We start from the raw sequence: 18629 nt of genomic DNA on the forward strand, positions 1-18629 counted from the left end.
GATTTGGGGGCCAGTTTTGAATTGCAGCCGCCCGTAGGTGCCCTTTGAGGGCGGTTTTGAAGGAGTCAAGGGATTTGCATGTCTTAATGACTGTTGGTAGGGCGTTCCACATTTTGGTGGCATAGGAGCGAATTGAATTTAGTCCCTTGTTTGTGCCGAATAGCTAGCTGAATGTGCTAAACTGCAGTATCCTGGCCTATGGGACATTTAGACTACAGTATATCCTGGCCTATGGGACATTTAGACTACAGTATCCTGGCCTATGGGACGTTTAGACTACAGTATCCTGGCCTATGGGACATTTAGACTACAGTATCCTGGCCTATGGGACATTTAGACTACAGTATCCCGGCCTATGGGGCATTTAGACTACAGTATCCTGGCCGATGGGACATTTAGACTACAGTATCCTGGCCTATGGGACATTTAGACTACAGTATATCCTGGCCGATGGGACATTTAGACTACAGTATCCTGGCCTATGGGACGTTTAGACTACATTATCCTGGCCTATGGGACATTTAGACTACAGTAGCCTGGCCTATGGGACATTTAGAGTACAGTATCCTGGCCTATGGGACATTTAGAGTACAGTATCCTGGCCTATGGGACATTTAGACTACAGTATCCCGGCCTATGGGGCATTTAGACTACAGTATCCTGGCCTATGGGACATTTAGACTACAGTATCCCGGCCTATGGGGCATTTAGACTACAGTATCCTGGCCTATGGGACATTTTAGTTGGCTGTCAGGTAAATGGACAACACCACCAACCAAGAGCCCTTGAAATCTACAGCTAATCTAATGTTCCATTTAAACTATGCTCCTTAATAAGCAATTCCCTCTCCCCTCCCCACGCACGCCACATAATTCCTTGTGGGTTTGTTTTTTTAACGGCCTCATAACGTTGTGGATCGATGGCTGAGAGCGAACGCGTGAACGAGTGCGTGCAGCAACACTTGAAGTGAGCGTGGTGGCCGAATCGATCGCACAGCGCGTTGGATCGCCTCTGTCTGGTGGAAACCTCGCATGTCCCGAACCCAGTGACTCATCATCGCTGCTGCGGCAGCGGATTCACTTAACACTTAACCCATTTAGCATTTAGGCCCGACGTCGAAATTGTCTTCTAAATCAGGGGTTCTCAACGTTTTTGGCTGGGGACCCCCGGAAATGCTTTGACAATATGTCTCGTTGAGAACCCCTGTTCTAAATCATGAGTTTTCTGAAAAACCTCATGTTTCTATATCAGTTCTTCTCAATATTTCATGTCAATGACCCCAAAATTGGCCGCCGACCCCCATCTGAAAATATGTTGTTCCAGGGAGGGACCTCCCCAGAAGCAAAGATTTGAGTTTAAAAACGATCTGAAACAATACATATTCAAAGATTTGCACCACATTTTCACGATTTTTCAAAAATAGCAGATCTACAAGCTCGTAGCAGATCCACAAGCTCATAGCGCGGCACTCGGTGCCGCGCTATGAGCTGCTATGAGCTATTTTTCCAATAGCTAAAGTAGAACATAATGCTTAAAACACCAAAAAGGGGAATCCCAGAATGGGCTAATCTAATTCCGCTTGAATAATGTTTCTTGTCATTAGCAAATTAATACAGCCAGGGTCCCTCGGAAGGCCATCCAATCTATTCTGCTATGGGTATAAATGAATACAGCCAGGGTCCCTCGGAAGGCCATCCAATCTATTCTGCTATGGGTATAAAATTAGCCACCAATTAAAGGCTTCTCTCCTCTCTTTTTTCTTTTAGGAGATCGCATTGATGAAAGATGCTAATCGCCGTCGAGACGATCCGAGTCAATCCTCATTAATGAAAGCTGCCGACTCCCTATCCTGTGCTGGACAAAGTGTACTCAATGCCAGTACTTCAAAGTATTGGTACTTCTACTCCCTAGCCTGTGCTGGACAAAGTGTACTCAATGCCAGTACTTCAAAGTATTGGTACTTCTGGTTAAATATTACTCAACTAGAAGTGAAAGTTGCTCTGTCAAATACAGTAGGCCTGAGTTTAAGCACTGAAATACTTCTAATCTTCCATCCATCCATCCATCTTCAACCGCTTATCTGTAGTCGGGTCGCGGGGGCAACAGTTCCACCAGAGAGCTCCAGACCTCCCTCTCCAGAGCAACATCAGTGACTTCCTCCTGGGGGATCCCGAGACGTTCCAAGGCCAGTGAGTCGATGTAATCCCGCCATCTGCGCCTTGGTCTGCCCCGGGGTCTCCTCTCCTCCCAGTGGGACGTGGTCCTTGGTCTGCCCCGAGGTCTCCTCCCAGTGGGACGTGGTCCTTGGTCTGCCCCGGGGTCTCCTCCCAGTGGGAATATAATCTTCATATAATTGGTCCTCAGTAAATGCTCATTTTAAGAGATGTGTCTCAGAGGAGGGCTGTGAACAATGTCAGCATAGTAATATTCCAGGAAGATAAATGCTGTAATCTCTATTGGTTTGGAATCCCCTGCAGGAGTGCAGGTGTCTGCCGAGAGAAACGAGATGATACATTTATCTTTGAAGAGCTAGAAATCACTCCGTTTATCACAACCACCACCAACCTGTCGCACCTCCTCTGGAGATGTGTATCAAGTCTTTAAGGAAACCACATCTATGCATAATAGTCCGGCAGCCGACTGGCTTCTTTTGTTTAAAGTGGGACATTTGTTAGACTTTTTTATTGGCCTAAAATATTGTCTATATACAGTATACATTCATCAATCCACTTGCTGACCAGCTGTGGGTATTGGGCACATTTGTTTGTCATTAACATCCTATGGAAGGCAAAATTGTCAAACTTTCCTTATGCTTTAAGTAGCATGTGATTGTGACATGACAAACTAGGGGGTTTTGATGAATCTGAATCCATTCCAAGCATTGGTTTTGCACAAAAAAACAGCCATAGCCGTCATGACAAATGTGATGAGGTCAGTAACTTTTGGGCAAGTGGCTATGGCTGTTTTTAGCCCAAGGAGTGTATTTTGTGCAAAACTAATGCTTGGAATGGATTCAGAATCAAACCACTAGTTTGACATGTCACATGCTACTTAAAACACTAGCGCGTCGGAGCGGTCAGGCTGACCGATTTTGAAATTTTGAAGTGGATTTTCTTTGCCCATGAAGTCCTGAGAAAGTTCCCCTTGCATGACTTTTTCTAAATGTTCGATTCAAACCATCTCTGTTTTTTTTTTCATCTGAAACGTTTTGGAAATATGATTTTAGACATAATTCTACTAAAATGTCTGCTCTTTTGCGGTCCGTGGGACCGCTCTTAGAGCCCTCACCCTTTCTCCCCCACAAGCCGTGCTGTTCACACCTTCCTCCCGGCTGGAGACGGGCATTGTTCAAGCTAATGTGTCATTTGCATTCCAACCTACATGTGGAAGTCCACATGTAGGCAAACTTACATTACAAACTTACATAAACTAAATGTTGTTTTAGATGTTATATTTCTTATATGCGGTTTGCAGAAATAACGATGTCTGACTTTATTTCTCGAAACGGAAAAAGAAATATGTTGACTATACACACCATCTTTAGCATAATTATGTTGGAATAATAAAGTTTATAGCATTGTGACTATGTCGCGCATATTCATTTCATATATCAGCGCATCAAAAATATTTTTACTTTATTTTTCGGAGGGCACGCTAAACGAACAGTGTAAAAATGACATGAATCAATGACATGAATCATTCCAACGCGATAGACCTCCTTCCCTATAATGTATCCCCTCTATATAAAAATGACAATATATAACGCTAATGTCGTATTTATTTTATTGTCTCAATACAAAGATGGACAGTGTAATTGCTGCGCAAGGGTAATTAATTATAGTGACATGTGAGCGCTATATTGAATATATAGCGCTCAGATCGTCACTATAATTATAGTTTCTGAAATGAAAAAGAAAATATGGTGTGTTGTACAGAAACTAGCTATAGCTAGCGCTATATTGAATATATAGCGCTCACATCGTCACTATAATTATAGTTTGGTAAACTGAAATGAAAAAGAAAATAACTTTTCTGCACGCGACCAGTGGAACTGATTTCCACGCATCACGGCTCTCTTTTTTCTCTCTCCCTCCCTCTCTCGTGGAGAGGGAGAAAATATCCAAGTAACTGACGGTGAGGTATGCGGAAGTGCATTTTAGATAACGCTGTAGCACTATTTGTGGCGGTGATGCGTCACATGACTTGATCTATCCTATGGTGTATATATAAACCGTGCTGCTGCTACGGATCTCTCTGCTGGCACAATAAATCAAATATATATAAATGACATCGATCATAGGCGGCGGCTAGGCCAGGCTTAGCCTTCCCAACAATTATGCTGGGTATTTTTAAAATATATATAGGCTAATATGTGGCTAGCCGGCCGCTCCCAAACTCCCAACTCCTTTGTCTGTAGCCTAAACTTTTCTGATTTGCACGCACGCACGCACAGCTGTCGCGCATATTCATTTCATATATCAGCGCATCAAAAATATGGTGAAATATGGTGTGTTGACTGACTGGCGTATTGTTTCCACCTATCTATTGAGCATAGCTAAATAAATACATGTTGAAAAATAACTTTGAGTTGTCCTGTCGAGTTGAAACGCTGCCTTGAATTAGTTGGAATGTGACATTTAGAAGACAATGGCAAGTCGTCAACCCCCCGCCACGGGGGGAGAGGTGTGAAGAGATGCAGGGAGAGAGTGGCCAATGGAATTGCACGAAAAACACCGGTCAGCCTGACCGTTAGCCGTCATAGTAGTAGTGATTTTAATTCAGACATGCTAGTGTTAAAGCAAAAGGAAAGTTTGACATTTTTGCCTGCCATAGGATGTTAAAGGTAGGTTCACAAGAAACCCCTATAAAAAGAATTGCCCAATACCCACAGCCGGTCAGCAAGTGGATTCATGAATATATGTAGACAACCCACCACAAACCCTAACCTAACCATAACCGCAAGCACGGGAGCAGGCGCTAGTCCAAGGTGCGGACGCATGTCGAACCAATGCTCCGTCGGACCATAGTATGCCTCCCATACCAAATTTCCCACCTGTCCACCTCGACTGCCGGACTATAAGAAATATTGCCTCTGATTAGAAGAACACACATTGTTGGATACACCCGCAGATTAGACACCAACGGACCAACATGCGGGAACAACGGTGGGACATGCTCCGTGCTTGTGGTTAGGGTTTAAAGGTAGGTTGTCGGTCTAATGACAGTCGGACCAATAGTATGTCTAAACTAAAGCCTGTACCCGGGTCGGCTACTTCCAAAGCGCCGCTTGCACAGCTACAGCTACCTCCCCATGGCAGTAGCTTGATCAAGATACATTTCTGCCCCTGGAGAAATGTAGCTTGAAAAGCCATGTAGCTACATTGAAAAAAGTAGCTCAGCTACTTTGAGCTATACTTTTTTTTTTCCAGCGTTAAATTGAGAACGTACATGTGGCGTATATGAAACAAAATATCTATCCTACAAAAAAAAGTCACATGCCAGCAGAAATATGCCTCTCTCTCAACTGAGTTTTATTTTAAAGTCACATGCCAGCAGAAATATGCCTCTCTCTCAACTGAGTTTTATTTTAAAGTCACATGCCAGCAGAAATATGCCTCTCTCTCAACTGAGTTTTATTTTAAAGTCACATGCCAGCAGAAATATGCCTCTCTCTCAACTGAGTTTTATTTTAAAGTCACATGCCAGCAGAAATATGCCTCTCTCTCAACTGAGTTTTATTTTTAAAAAAAGGGGGAAGAAATGAGGAATGTTGAGGATAATGTTACATCACGACATTTGATCATCATCAATCTTAACAAATATCTTAAATTGTAAAAATAAATAAAAATAAAATAAGACAAAATTCCAAGGCCAGACCAGACAATGAACAATAACATTGGGATTAATGACGAAGTGGGTTAAGTAGGACTGGTTTAGATGCCAGGGCAGAATCTCTCATTTCCACGCCACGTGAGCAGTCTTTCAAAGTTCTTTAAAAAGTTTAGGGGGGGTCACGGTGTCACAGTCGGTAGTGCTGTCGCCTCACAGCTAGAAGGTCCTGGGTTCGATTCCCGCAGGGGACGTGTTCCCTCCTCCACGTCATCAGTGCCCATACCCGAGGTGGGGTTTTCATGTTCTCCCCGTGTCCCCTAGGGTAGGTACCATCACAAAAAACAGTAATCCTGGTCTCTAAACTACCTCCTCCTGGCCAGCCGGGGCGCCTGATGGAGGGGAAAGGAACTGGTCGGAATAACGTGTTCCTTCCACGTGCCACGTCCGGCCGGGGAAACTCCCCCCGTCAGGTGAAAAGAAGCAGCTTGGACTTATGCATAGAAGGAAGCATGAGGTCAGTCCGCTGTCCCCCCCAGGTTGGCAGAGGAAGTGTAGCGCCCAGGATTACATTAGATAATTGACACTGGGGGGAAAAAAAACGGGTTGCAAAATCATGGGGTATAGATTATATATATATTTTTTTTTTTTAAAGTTTCAAATAGATCTACAAGCTCACAACGTGCCAGTGTAGATCTTCCATTAAATGTTTTTTTTTGTTAAATACACATCGACTTTTATAATATTTGAAGTCACTCCAAGTTAAAAAAAAATCCACTGGCAGAATCCTGGGGGCCTCTCAATCATACATCCATATATGTTACGATTGTTTCTTTTTTTTTCATTTGCAAATGCAATGTTTGTTTGTTTTTCTGAATTTTTTTACCCTTTGGTTCTCAGAGAACTTAACTGGCTGAAACTCGGCGATGTTCTGTGATCATTTCTGACTTCACCATGCATTTCGTTTGGAGTATAAACGCTTCTAGAGAGACTTTAGATGGATGTTCCAGTGAGCGTGAGGTAAGAACGGAAGATTATGTCTCCCGGTTTTGGGGGGAAATGGAAGGCGGGGCTTTTCAGAGTAAAATCTGGCTCATCTGCTGGCAATCTAGTGCCATTATTTTGAAGAATTCCCCGGCAAAAGGAGTGCCGCCAGCATTAATTAATCTATCACCAAATATTCATAACCGGATGTTACAATGACAAAATGCTGTGTGTGGTGTCTTGACCGGTTGTTGTTCTCTCGGTCGGTGGTGGAAAAACCCGACCGCGAGTATCACAGCGCCTGCTGTCGGCAGTTGAAAAACCTTGTTTTCACCAGAAACGACATTCATTGTGCCGATTTGGAGATACAGGCCTTTGAAAGCAGCACATAGAGTGCAAGTGGATGCGCGCACATCTTCAAAATGGCCGCGGCCACTGTCACACTTTGACTGTTATGCTAACGAACGGCAGCTACCGATGCGATCCGATCAAAACATGGATTAAAGAATATTTCTAAAACGGTTAGTCCCAATACTTGATTCTGATTGGCTGGTTACCGTCACGTGACCGTTGTAAATTTCACCGATAACCCACACCTTCAATCACTTTATATCATTCCCAGCTGATTCCGCATCTCTGTAGCTGTACTGGGGAGCGCTTGATTGCCTTACAAACCCATGCCGTGCGGGCGTCTATGCACCGCCCGGCTCATATGACTGTGAATGTGTAGCTCCAGGCAGCCCCGTAAAGACATCAAGCGCTATTCTCGCGTCACATAGCCTACTTGCCGAGCAAAACAAGGAAGTGATGTGGCTCGCTCTGGTGGCGCAGCGTAGCTACTTTTGTGAATTTAATAGTTTTATTAGGTTAATATTGCTATATGTTTGTAACCGTTTTAGAAAAGCAATAAGCCACTCGAGGCCCCAGCTAACCGGGTATTTTACAATGGCTGGGAGGGTAAAAGACCCTCCGCTGCGCGTCGGGTCTGCATACGCCTCCCAGCCATTGTAAAATACCCGGTAACCTGAGACCTCTCGTGGCTTATTGCTTTAATAAACCCTGGAAAACGTAGGCTACGGTTCTGGCAGGCTAGACGATTAATTGAATCCTACAGTTTCTACGGTTCTGGCGGGCTGCGTGTTAACAATGTGACAAGGGTTCCAGTGTGGACATTGTCCCTTCAGCTTTTGTGACTTTTAAAGTGGAAAGGTTTTTTCCTCCAGTGTGTAGATCATTATATGCTGGTGAGGAAACTCTTTTTCATCCCGTGTGGTGATGCGCATGGTACTTTAGAGAAGCTAACCCTCTTATGGCAACCCTAATTAACAGTAGATTGCACCTTCTACCTGCACTATTCATGTTTAATTCATCATTTTAATGCCAATAGAAAAATCTGTGACATACACACTATATCTCATTCTAACACGGTAATCCTATTATTATACCCAGTCCTGATGGTGGCGCTAAATTCACCATTATGCCGATTTTGACCGAATAGAGGGAATCTGGCAATGTCATTTCCTGTCCAACGGATCACAACATCCGCTAGCTTTCTTCGCTGTGTTACACAGTCAGATGTCCGGGATGCTAAGCTATCATCATTTATTTTAATAACCAAGTCAAATTAAGCTCTAATCAAGCCCCAAATATCACATTTTATGCAGCGATGCACATAGACCGCGCCCGTGCGCAAGTGTGTGCACGCGAGGATTTTGGCCGGTTTTAGGTAGATTACATCGGCAGTTAGCCAAACAAGCTAAAGGTTGCTACATTTTGCTACATTAAGCCCCCGATTATAGGGAATAAAACGTTTATGTCAACGTTTATGGCTTTTTTGATTCATTACGTCAATTACGTCAATAGCCATAAGGGGGTTAAGCTACCTGACAGAAACGCCTGTGTTTTCATCCTGTGTGGTGACGCGCGTGGTACTTTAGAGAAGCTAACTGACTAAACTCTTGCGTTTGTATCCTTGTGTGGTACTTTAGCGAAGCTAAGCTACCTGACAGAAACGCCTGTGTTTTCATCCTGTGTGGTGACGCGCGTGGTACTTTAGAGACGCTAACTGACAGAAACTCTTCTCACAGAGTTTACACTGGAAAGGTTTCACTCCCGTGTGGATACGCTCGTGTGTCTTCATCTCAGACTTCTGGTAGAAACTCTTGTCACAATATGTACAGCGGAAAGTCTTCTCTCCGCTGTGGTACCGCTGGTGATACTTCAGGTAACCCTGTGACCTAAAGTACTTGTCACATTGTGTACAGTGGAAAGGTTTTTCTCCTCGGTGGGTGATCTGGTGTGACTTCAGTAGCGTGGAGGCGTGGAAGCTCTTGCCACAGTGCTCACACTGGAATGGTTTTTCTCCAGTGTGGACACGCTGGTGTGTCTTCAGGAACTGTTTCCGGGCGAAACGCTTGTTACACTGTTTACATTGGAAGGGTTTTTCCCTAGTGTGGACATGCTGGTGTTCCTTCAGAGTGCCCGATGTGCGGAAACTCTTGTCACACCGTTTACATTGGTAAGGTTTCGCTCCAGTGTGGTGATACTGGTGTATCTTCAGACCACTTGTGGAGCCGAAACTCTTGTCACAGAGTTTACATTGGAAAGGTTTCTCTCCAGTGTGGACGAGCACGTGTCTGTCTAGGTCACTTGGGCTTTTGAAGCTCTTTTCACACTGCTTACAGCGATTCTTAGTTTCTCGACTGTGGGCATACTGGTGTAGCTTCAGAGCACCAGCGTTGATTAAACGCTTGTCACAATGTTTACATTGGTAAGGGTTTTCTCCAGTGTGGCTATGCTGGTGTTTATTTAGTTCATCGATCAGATTGAAACACTGCTCACAGTGTTTACAGTGAAAGGGTTTCTCTCCCATGTGGTGATACTGACAGTGTTTCTTCAGAGAACCTGGGAGACTGAAACTCTGGTCACAATATTTACACTCGAAGGGTGTCTCTCCGGTGTGTCTAACCACGTGTCTTTTGAGGTCACTCGAGGATTTGAAACACTTCTCGCAATATTGACAGCGATTAACGGGTTTTGCTCGCGTGTGGACATACTGGTGTGTCTTCATGGCGCCGGGGAGACTGAAACTCTTGTCACAGTATTCACACTGGAAAGGCATTTCTCCGGCGTGCATGCGCTGGTGTGCCTCCAGAAAACATGACATGCTAAAACCCTTGTCACATTGTTCACAGCGGAAAGGTTTATGTCCCGCGTGGGGAAGCTGGCTTCTTTCTAGGTCAGCTGACTGACTCTTATTGTCACAATGTTTGTCACAGTCTTTACCCGTGTGCAAACACCGGTGCTTTTTCAGGTTATATGCCGTGAGGAAACCCTTTCCACAATGTGTACAGTTGTGGGTTGTCTTTCCTGTGTCATTCGATGAGTCTACAGAGTCAACGACTTGCTGACTGTCGGCTGGTGTGACTTTGTGGCTCAGCTTGATGTGTCTTTGTAAGATGACCTGAGACGGGAAGACGTGCGGACACTCGGGACAAGTGAAGAACTGAGTCTGTGCAGACCCGGAGCTCGCTCCTGAGAGAGAGAGAGAGAGAGAGAGAGAGAGATGTTAAAAGGCTTCCGTCATCAAACAAGTTCCTTCCTTGTGAGACTTCCCTGTTAACACCCCGAAGGCCCGGGGGTATTTGTAACCATTGAACCAGGACGCCCAGCGACAGGCCAAATTTGGAAGAGATTTGAAGGTCTGGTTCCAAAAATTAACCAGTATTTAATGAGTAAAATCCATGATAGCCCGGCTGGACAGTGTCTAAGTGGGAGAGGGTGGGGCTTATCTAAAGATGAATTTAGTAATTGTGCCAACTCTCGCACATCCACACACACACCAAATGTTCAAGAGGTGCACGCACATCCACACATCTAATGGTCAAGAGGTGCACACACATCCAATGGTCAAGAGGTGCACGCACATACACACACATCTAATGGTCAAGAGGTGCACGCACATCCACACACATCTAATGGTCAAGAGGTGCACGCACATCCACACACATCTAATGGTCAAGAGGTGCACGCACACACACACACATCTAATGGTCAAGGTGCACGCACATCCACACACATCTAATGGTCATGAGGTGCACGCACATCCACACACATCTAATGGTCATGAGGTGCACGCACATCCACACACATCTAATGGTCAAGAGGTGCACGCACATCCACACACATCTAATGGTCAAGAGGTGCACGCACATCCACACACATCTAATGGTCAAGAGGTGCACACACATCCACACATCTAATGGTCTTGAGGTGCACGCACATCCACACACATCTAATGGTCATGAGGTGCACGCACATCCACACACACATCTAATGGTCAAGAGGTGAACGCACATCCACACACCTCTAATGGTCTGATTCTCCTAGACCTATCAGCAGCATTTGACACAGTGAACCACCAGCTGCTCCTAGACACCCTAGCAGATCTAGGCATCGGTGGGACAGCACTGAAGTGGTTCTCCTCCTACCTCACCGACCGGACCTACCAGGTTTCCTGGAAAGGTCTGCTATCATGCCCCCGAACCCTCCAAACTGGGATCCCACAGGGATCTGTACTTGGTCCCCTCCTTTTCTCACTGTACACTAAATCCCTTGGCACTATCATCTCCGCTCACAATATATCATATCACTGCTACGCCGATGACACACAACTGTTTCTATCCTCCCCCCCCCTCTGCCTCTCAGGTGGAAGAGCGCATCACTGCATGCCTGGCTGACATCTCACAGTGGATGTCCTCCAACCACCTCAAGCTGAACCCAGACAAGACTGAGCTTCTCTTCTTCCCAGCTAAGTCCTGCCCTATGCGGGAGCTAACTATTTCCGTAGACAACGCCCTGGTAACGTCTGTCCCAACAGCCAGGAACCTTGGTGTTGGCCTGGACAGTCAGCTCTCGTTCAAAACTCACATCACAGCTGTCACTCGATCCTGCAGGTTCACACTCTATAACATACGACGAATTAGACCGTTCCTCCCGCGCACTCAGATCAGCCAATGCAGGGAAGCTGGAAGTACCCTCACTAAAAACGCCGGGACAACGCTCCACACGTCCCAAACTCTTCTCCCTTCTGGCTCCAAAACTGTGGAATGCACTCCCCGTTGCAGTCAGAACTGCAGCATCACTCCCAATCTTCCGACGTAGTCTGAAAACCCACCGTTTCAGACTCCACCATGGCCCATAGCACTTACCCTACCCCCTTAGACAGCACTTTTTAGACTTAGATAGCATTTGATACAGACTTATAGCATGTTATGTAGACAGCACAATAATTGCATTGTATGTAGTCATAGCACTTCATAGTATATATGTACAGCATAGTATAGTATATATGTATAGTTTATATAGTTTATATGTACAGTGTCATTATATAGATATGTTCTAGCTACGTTCTTAGCTTACGCATGTTTCTTGATAAATGCTTTTTATATATGTGATGTATTCCCATGCTTTTGTTCTTGCTAAATGTAAATCGCTCTGGATTAAGAGCGTCTGCTAAATGCCTAAATTGTAAATTGTCAAGAGGTGCACGCACATCCACACACACCTAATGGTCAAGAGGTGCACACACATCCACACACACCTAATGGTCAAGAGGTGCACGCACATCCACACACACCTAATGGTCAAGAGGTGCACACACATCCACACACACATCTAATGGTCAAGAGGTGCACGCACATCCACACACACATCTAATGGTCAAGAGGTGCATGCACATCCACACACACATCTAATGGTCAAGAGGTGCACGCACATCCACACACACACACACACACCTAATGGTCAAGAGGTGCACACACATCCACACACACATCTAATGGTCAAGAGGTGCACGCACATCCACACACACATCTAATGGTCAAGCGGTGCACGCACATCCACACACACATCTAATGGTCAAGAGGTGCACACACATCCACACATTTCAACAGATGCAGGATCCAAAAGAATCACTAAGAAAGGTAAGAGGAAAACAGAGCGGTTTTCAGAGCTTTTAAAACGGTGTGCACGGATCTCCTCTTACCCAACTCTGTTCTTTTAAAACGGTGTGCACGGATCTCCTCTTACCCAACTCTGTTCTCCCCACAAATGTAGTTCCTGCAGTGATGTAAATTAGGTTTTCAATGTAATGAGTCCCGGGATGCAGGGATGGTCATTTAGATGAGTCCCAGGGATGGTCTTTTAGATGAGTCCCAGGGATGGTCTTTTAGATGAGTCCCAGGGATGGTCTTTTAGATGAGTCCCAGGGATGGTCTTTTAGATGAGTCCCAGGGATGGTCATTTAGATGAGTCCCAGGGATGGTCATTTAGATGAGTCCCAGGGATGGTCTTTTAGATGAGTCCCAGGGATGGTCTTTTAGATGAGTCCCAGGGATGGTCTTTTAGATGAGTCCCAGGGATGGTCATTTAGATGAGTCCCAGGGATGGTCATTTAGATGAGTCCCAGGGATGGTCTTTTAGATGAGTCCCAGGGATGGTCTTTTAGATGAGTCCCAGGGATGGTCTTTTAGATGAGTCCCAGGGATGGTCTTTTAGATGAGTCCCACTTCAGCGACGTTAAGAGGCATATTTTGTCATTTTCACAAATTGCAGCATTTAACTCCCATTTCAGTTACTTGATATGGTTATAATGTGGTTATATTCATGTAGAAAACAGATGAATAAATGATTATTATAACTAAAGCTAGCAAAATAAACTAGAATTGAAAAAAGCTCATACATATTTTGGCTATATGTATTATGTTTTACATATACATACATACATATTTACTGTACATGCTGAGTACAGTAGTACATCGTGTGGATGCAGAGGTCGTTGTTTTGTTGCGTCCCTTAACTATAAACTGCGTTTTGGATGCAAAGTGCACCCTATTTTAATCTCTGTCCTGTGTTTAACACTGACCTCCCCTGGACTCCTCCTCCCAGTCGCTGTCAGATTCACAGGACTCCTCCTCATAATCACTGGACTCCTCCCGATAACCGCCGTCCTCAGAGTAAGATTCAACTTCAACTTCACACCAGATGTCTTCTTCATCATCATCAACTTCACGTTTCACCGCTAGTGACGTCAACGTTGACCCATCGGGCCCCTCTGGTCTTTGAAGTAGCTCCTCCTGCTCCTCTTTAATCTCTGGAGGCTCTGGTTCCTCCTGAAGCAGACTGGGGCTCCTCTCCCGCTTAGGAGAAAACTCCACTTGGATGTCTAGGAGCAGAAAAAAACATGATAGTCATGAACACTGGATTCACTGGAGTCTTTTCCATGGGGTTGATGTGTTTGGTCCGACGGAGCATTGGTCCGAACGACAACCTACCTCAAACCCTCACCCTAACCTTAACCTCCCCCGAGGCAGCACACCTAAACGTAACCCCAACCCTCTCCCGACCCCCAACGCACCTCGGACCAATGCTCCTTCCAACCAATGCTCCGTCGGACCATAGTATGCCTCCCTTTTCCATGTACAAAGTGAAAAAATTACCTATTACCAGTTAGGAAGTAGACATTATAAAAAGGTGGTTCTGGAAACTTAAAAGGGATATTTCACTTTCAAACAAACTTTTGGTAATTGTATCATCTACTCTCCCTACACAAACCCATTGTAACATCAAACTCCATTTTAACCACGGTAGATTCGTTGAAAACATTTGGTTTTCTTTTACCGTTTTCATTTATTGTTAATACTTCTTTTGGAAAAGAACCTCCTCCTGCGGTGCCAAAAACAAATCAAAATTAATTATTAAAAATTAGGGATGTCCCGATACACTTTTTTCGCTTCCGATCCGATCCCGATACCTCCATTTCTTTGTTAGCTGATACCGATACTGAGTACCGATACCAGTGTTGTGATCTCATAGCTATATATCTCTTGTTGTGTTTATAGCAGACTCCTCACTATAGCAGACTCCGCACTTGCAGTTTGGGCAACTCCAAAGCAAACTCCACATGCACCAACATTTATTTACCTGCCATAGTGTCAACCCCTTACCCCTGTGTCGGATCGGTGGCTAGACTGCCATAGTGTCAACCCCTTCCTTACCCGTGTCCGATCGGTGGTTAGACTGGCATATTCACCGATACCGATATGACCCGATAGGACAAATAAGGGCAGATCCGATACTTTTCCCGATACCGATACAGTATCGGGACATCTCTATTAAAAATTAATGACAACATTAAATGAAAGACCACGCCCCCCACTCACGTATTAGAAAGACAGTATCAGTCACCAGAAAAAAAGGACGGGTGTTTCCGATGAATCTATCATGGTTAACCCATTTTGGGCGGGAACCCCTTTTGGTGTTAGCATTATGTTATGCTTTAGCTATTGAAAAATAGCAGATCTACAAGCTCATAGCGCGCCACCGAGTGGCGCGCTACGAGCATGTAGGTCTGCTATTTTTGAAAAATCGAAGAACCACTGACATAGAAACATAGCTTTTTCAGAAAACTGTCAGGATGTAGAAGACATTTTTAGAATCTGATCTCAGGTCAAAATGGGTTCAAATATAGTTTGAAGTTACGTTATGGGTTTGTATAGGAAGGGGACGGGGCAGATAAAATGAATATAAAATATCTAAATACTAAATGGAGCAATTCAAAACTGCCTGTGGTGTTACATACGCCCGAGTAGTCGATAAAATGACCAAAGTGAAATATCCCTTTAAAGGAGCATTCAGTGATTTGGGTAATTTGGAAAACCCCCCGGTCCGCCCCGGTAACAAGATGTGCACATGCACGCACTACAGTGGGGGGGACACTCGGCAGGCCAACAGCACACACACACCAAGGCCCGCCCCCGCTCGATCATTATTGGCGGAAGTCCCCTCTATCCTGATTGGATGAAGGCTGGGCCACCTAGCCAAAAACGAAACCTATGGTTTTTTGACCCCCAGGGGTTAACTCATGGGGACAGGGAGGAAATCCTTATATGGTCAGCACACTCTAAGTAGGGAGGATTATCACAACAAAAACAAAAAAATAAGTGATATTTGAATTAAGTGAAATCACTGAATATACCTTTAACTTCTGAAAAACCAAGTTAATTAGTACAAGAATATATATATTTTTCCCAACCAATGTTCATGTTTTAGGTCATTATTAGAGAAGTAAAAGATGAGTGTAAAATTGTTTTATACTGCTTTCTTTCGTTTTAACGATTTTTAATGGGCGGGGGCATTCGAACGTGGCTAAATATGTCTTTTATTTTAATGTTAATAGCATTAATAGCATTTTACGCCAATTTCTTTATTATTTTTTACTATAGTCCTACTAGACCCCAGGAAATCCTTTCTTGGATTTAAAGACTAGAGCGGTGCCCGGCTGTATAGAGCACCGAGTCGGTAACGATGGAAGTTGGAGATCCAGGTTACATGTGTTTGGTCCGACGATTCATTGATCCGATACCCTTAATGGAGGTGGACGGACGTTCATGACGTCACGTGCGTAAGCCCAGGACCTCAAAATTGAGGTTCGGGGCTAGGCTAGGCTAAACTTCCGCTCGCTCGAGCCATTGAGTTATAAGTATACTTCCGGCAGTCTTCCGGGTGCTTTAAAACGCCACTGAGCAACTTCCACTGAAATTAATAGCTTGGGGGCGGGGCTAGCGTTCCGGTTCGGTCTCTATCCTGTATAGCTCTATGCTAGTAACTGTTGTGTGTGACAATGAACGCCTTGAAGCTGGAAAAGAGAGACTTACCGAGGTCTGGCTGGTATTCCGGCTCCTCCCGCAGCGTTGAAACGGGTCTGGCTGGGAGTTCATCTGCACCAGAGTCTGGAATGAAAAAATTAAATTAAAATCCCAAAGTTCAGGATTAATTTAAGAGAGACTTTAAGAGAGACACTTAACACAATTCGAGCCATGCACGTTTGAATGCGGTTGAGAAAACCCCTGACTTTAATGCCATTCCCGTGTAAGTCCGTTTAATATCCCACTGAGCATTTCTTTGTCTAATAGACGTCTAATATTCGTCTAAAGGGCCATCTAAAATGCTATATATATATATATATATATTTTTTTTTTTAACTAAGCATTATGTAATACTTTAGCTATTGAAAAATAGCAGACCTACAAGCTCATAGCGCACCACCAAGTGGCGCGCTATGAGCTTGTAGGCTTTAGCTGCGTTTATCTCGGACTGGGCTATATGCATCAGACTGCAAAATGCCTAAATTGTAAATTATACTGCCACGCTGTCCCCCCAATGAGTAGTCAGACAACTATTCCACAATCTCCGAATGCTATATAGAGAGTAACGGAAGCTGCCATTTCCGTTCACAAAAATATATATTTTTTATTACCTTTTCTGCTAAGCCACAAGCTATAGCCTTAGATGTTTTCTATTTATATTAGGATAAATATGCGCGACTGTAAAGACGAAACGGAAGTGGCGAGGAGGCTCCACTTCCGCTGTATCCGGATACTTTTCCCGTTGGCCCAGACTGTATGATGAAGCGTTTGGAAATCGCAGAGGCAACAGTCTGGTGACGCAAGACTACCCCATGAGGGGCTCCAGAGTCACCAGTAAAATCCCTCTCACCCAAGACTACCCCATGAGGGGCTCCAGAGTCCCCAGTAAAATCCCTCTCACCCAAGACTACCCCATGAGGGGCTCCAGAGTCCCCAGTAAAATCCCTCTCACCCAAGACTACCCCATGAGGGGCTCCAGAGTCCCCAGTAAAATCCCTCTCACCCAAGACTACCCCGTGAGGGGCTCCAGAGTCCCCAGTAAAATCCCTCTCACCCAAGACTACCCCATGAGGGGCTCCAGAGTCACCAGTAAAATCCCTCTCACCCAAGTCAAAGTCGCGGAGGTGCCGGGGTAACTGTCTCTTCCTCCGTCCTACAGCTGGGAGCTCTGGAGAAGTCATCTTCACCTGCAGGCTGGACTCCACAGGCCGGTCTGGGGTCTCTGGCATCTTCACCTGCAGGCTGGACTCCACAGGCCGGTCTGGGGTCTCTGGCATCTTCACCTGCAGGCTGGACTCCACAGGCCGGTCTGGGGTCTCTGGCATCTTCACCTGCAGGCTGGACTCCACAGGCCGGTCTGGGGTCTCTGGCATCTTCACCTGCAGGCTGGACTCCACAGGCCGGTCTGGGGTCTCTGGCATCTTCACCTGCAGGCTGGACTCCACAGGCCGGTCTGGGGTCTCTGGAATGAAGGGACAGAATAAGGACATTGAAGTTGAAGCTTGTAGGCACATCTGGCCCCTCAACGCAGGGCTACAGAGTGCGACCTATTAACCCATTTTGACCTGAGATCAGATTCTAAAATTGTCTTCTACATCCTGACAGTTTTCTGAAAAGGCTATGTTTCTATGTCAGTCGTTCTTCGATTTTTCAAAACTAGCAGATCTATAAGCTCGTAGCGCGCCACTCGTAGCGCGCCACTCGGTGGCAAAAGGGGTTCCCGCCCAAAATGGGTTAACCTATTTAGGACAGACCAGATTCTACAAAATGTCTTCTAAATCATAACAGTTTTCTGAATCAGTGAATCAGTGGTTTTCAAACTGTTTCATGTCAAGGACCCCACAAATTGTAATGTAATTGGCTGCCGACCCCCCATCTGAAAATTTGTTGTTCCAGGGGTGCTACCTAATTTGTGATGGTGCTACCAAATATAAAGGTTTGTGGCACCAGTGCTACCTGTCAAAAAGGTAGTCTGGAGCCCTGCCTCAATGTTTTGCAATTTTGTCCAAAATGTTAAAAAAAATATATAGGCCTATATTTGAAAAATGGTCTTAAGTAATAGTAGTAAACTATAAGCTACATGTGAACATGTATGGTACATCATTATCC

At 45.0% G+C, this 18629-nt stretch overlaps 1 protein-coding gene across 1 annotated transcript; it reads right to left on the reverse strand.

The window, feature by feature from the left end:
• Positions 1–7981: 7981 nt before the first annotated feature.
• Positions 7982–17845, reverse strand: LOC306917912 (uncharacterized protein; the record flags this gene model as incomplete). Its single annotated transcript, XM_079530810.1, has 4 exons — positions 7982–10347; positions 13739–14038; positions 16530–16604; positions 17626–17845. The coding sequence occupies 4 exons, from the start codon at positions 17843–17845 to the stop codon at positions 8837–8839; spliced, it is 2106 nt and encodes a 701-aa protein (XP_079386936.1). The 3' UTR covers positions 7982–8836.
• Positions 17846–18629: the final 784 nt, after the last annotated feature.

This window comes from Electrona antarctica (assembly GCF_951216825.1).
Source record: "Electrona antarctica genome assembly, contig: scaffold_175, whole genome shotgun sequence".
NCBI classification, from domain to species: Eukaryota; Metazoa; Chordata; class Actinopteri; order Myctophiformes; family Myctophidae; genus Electrona; species Electrona antarctica.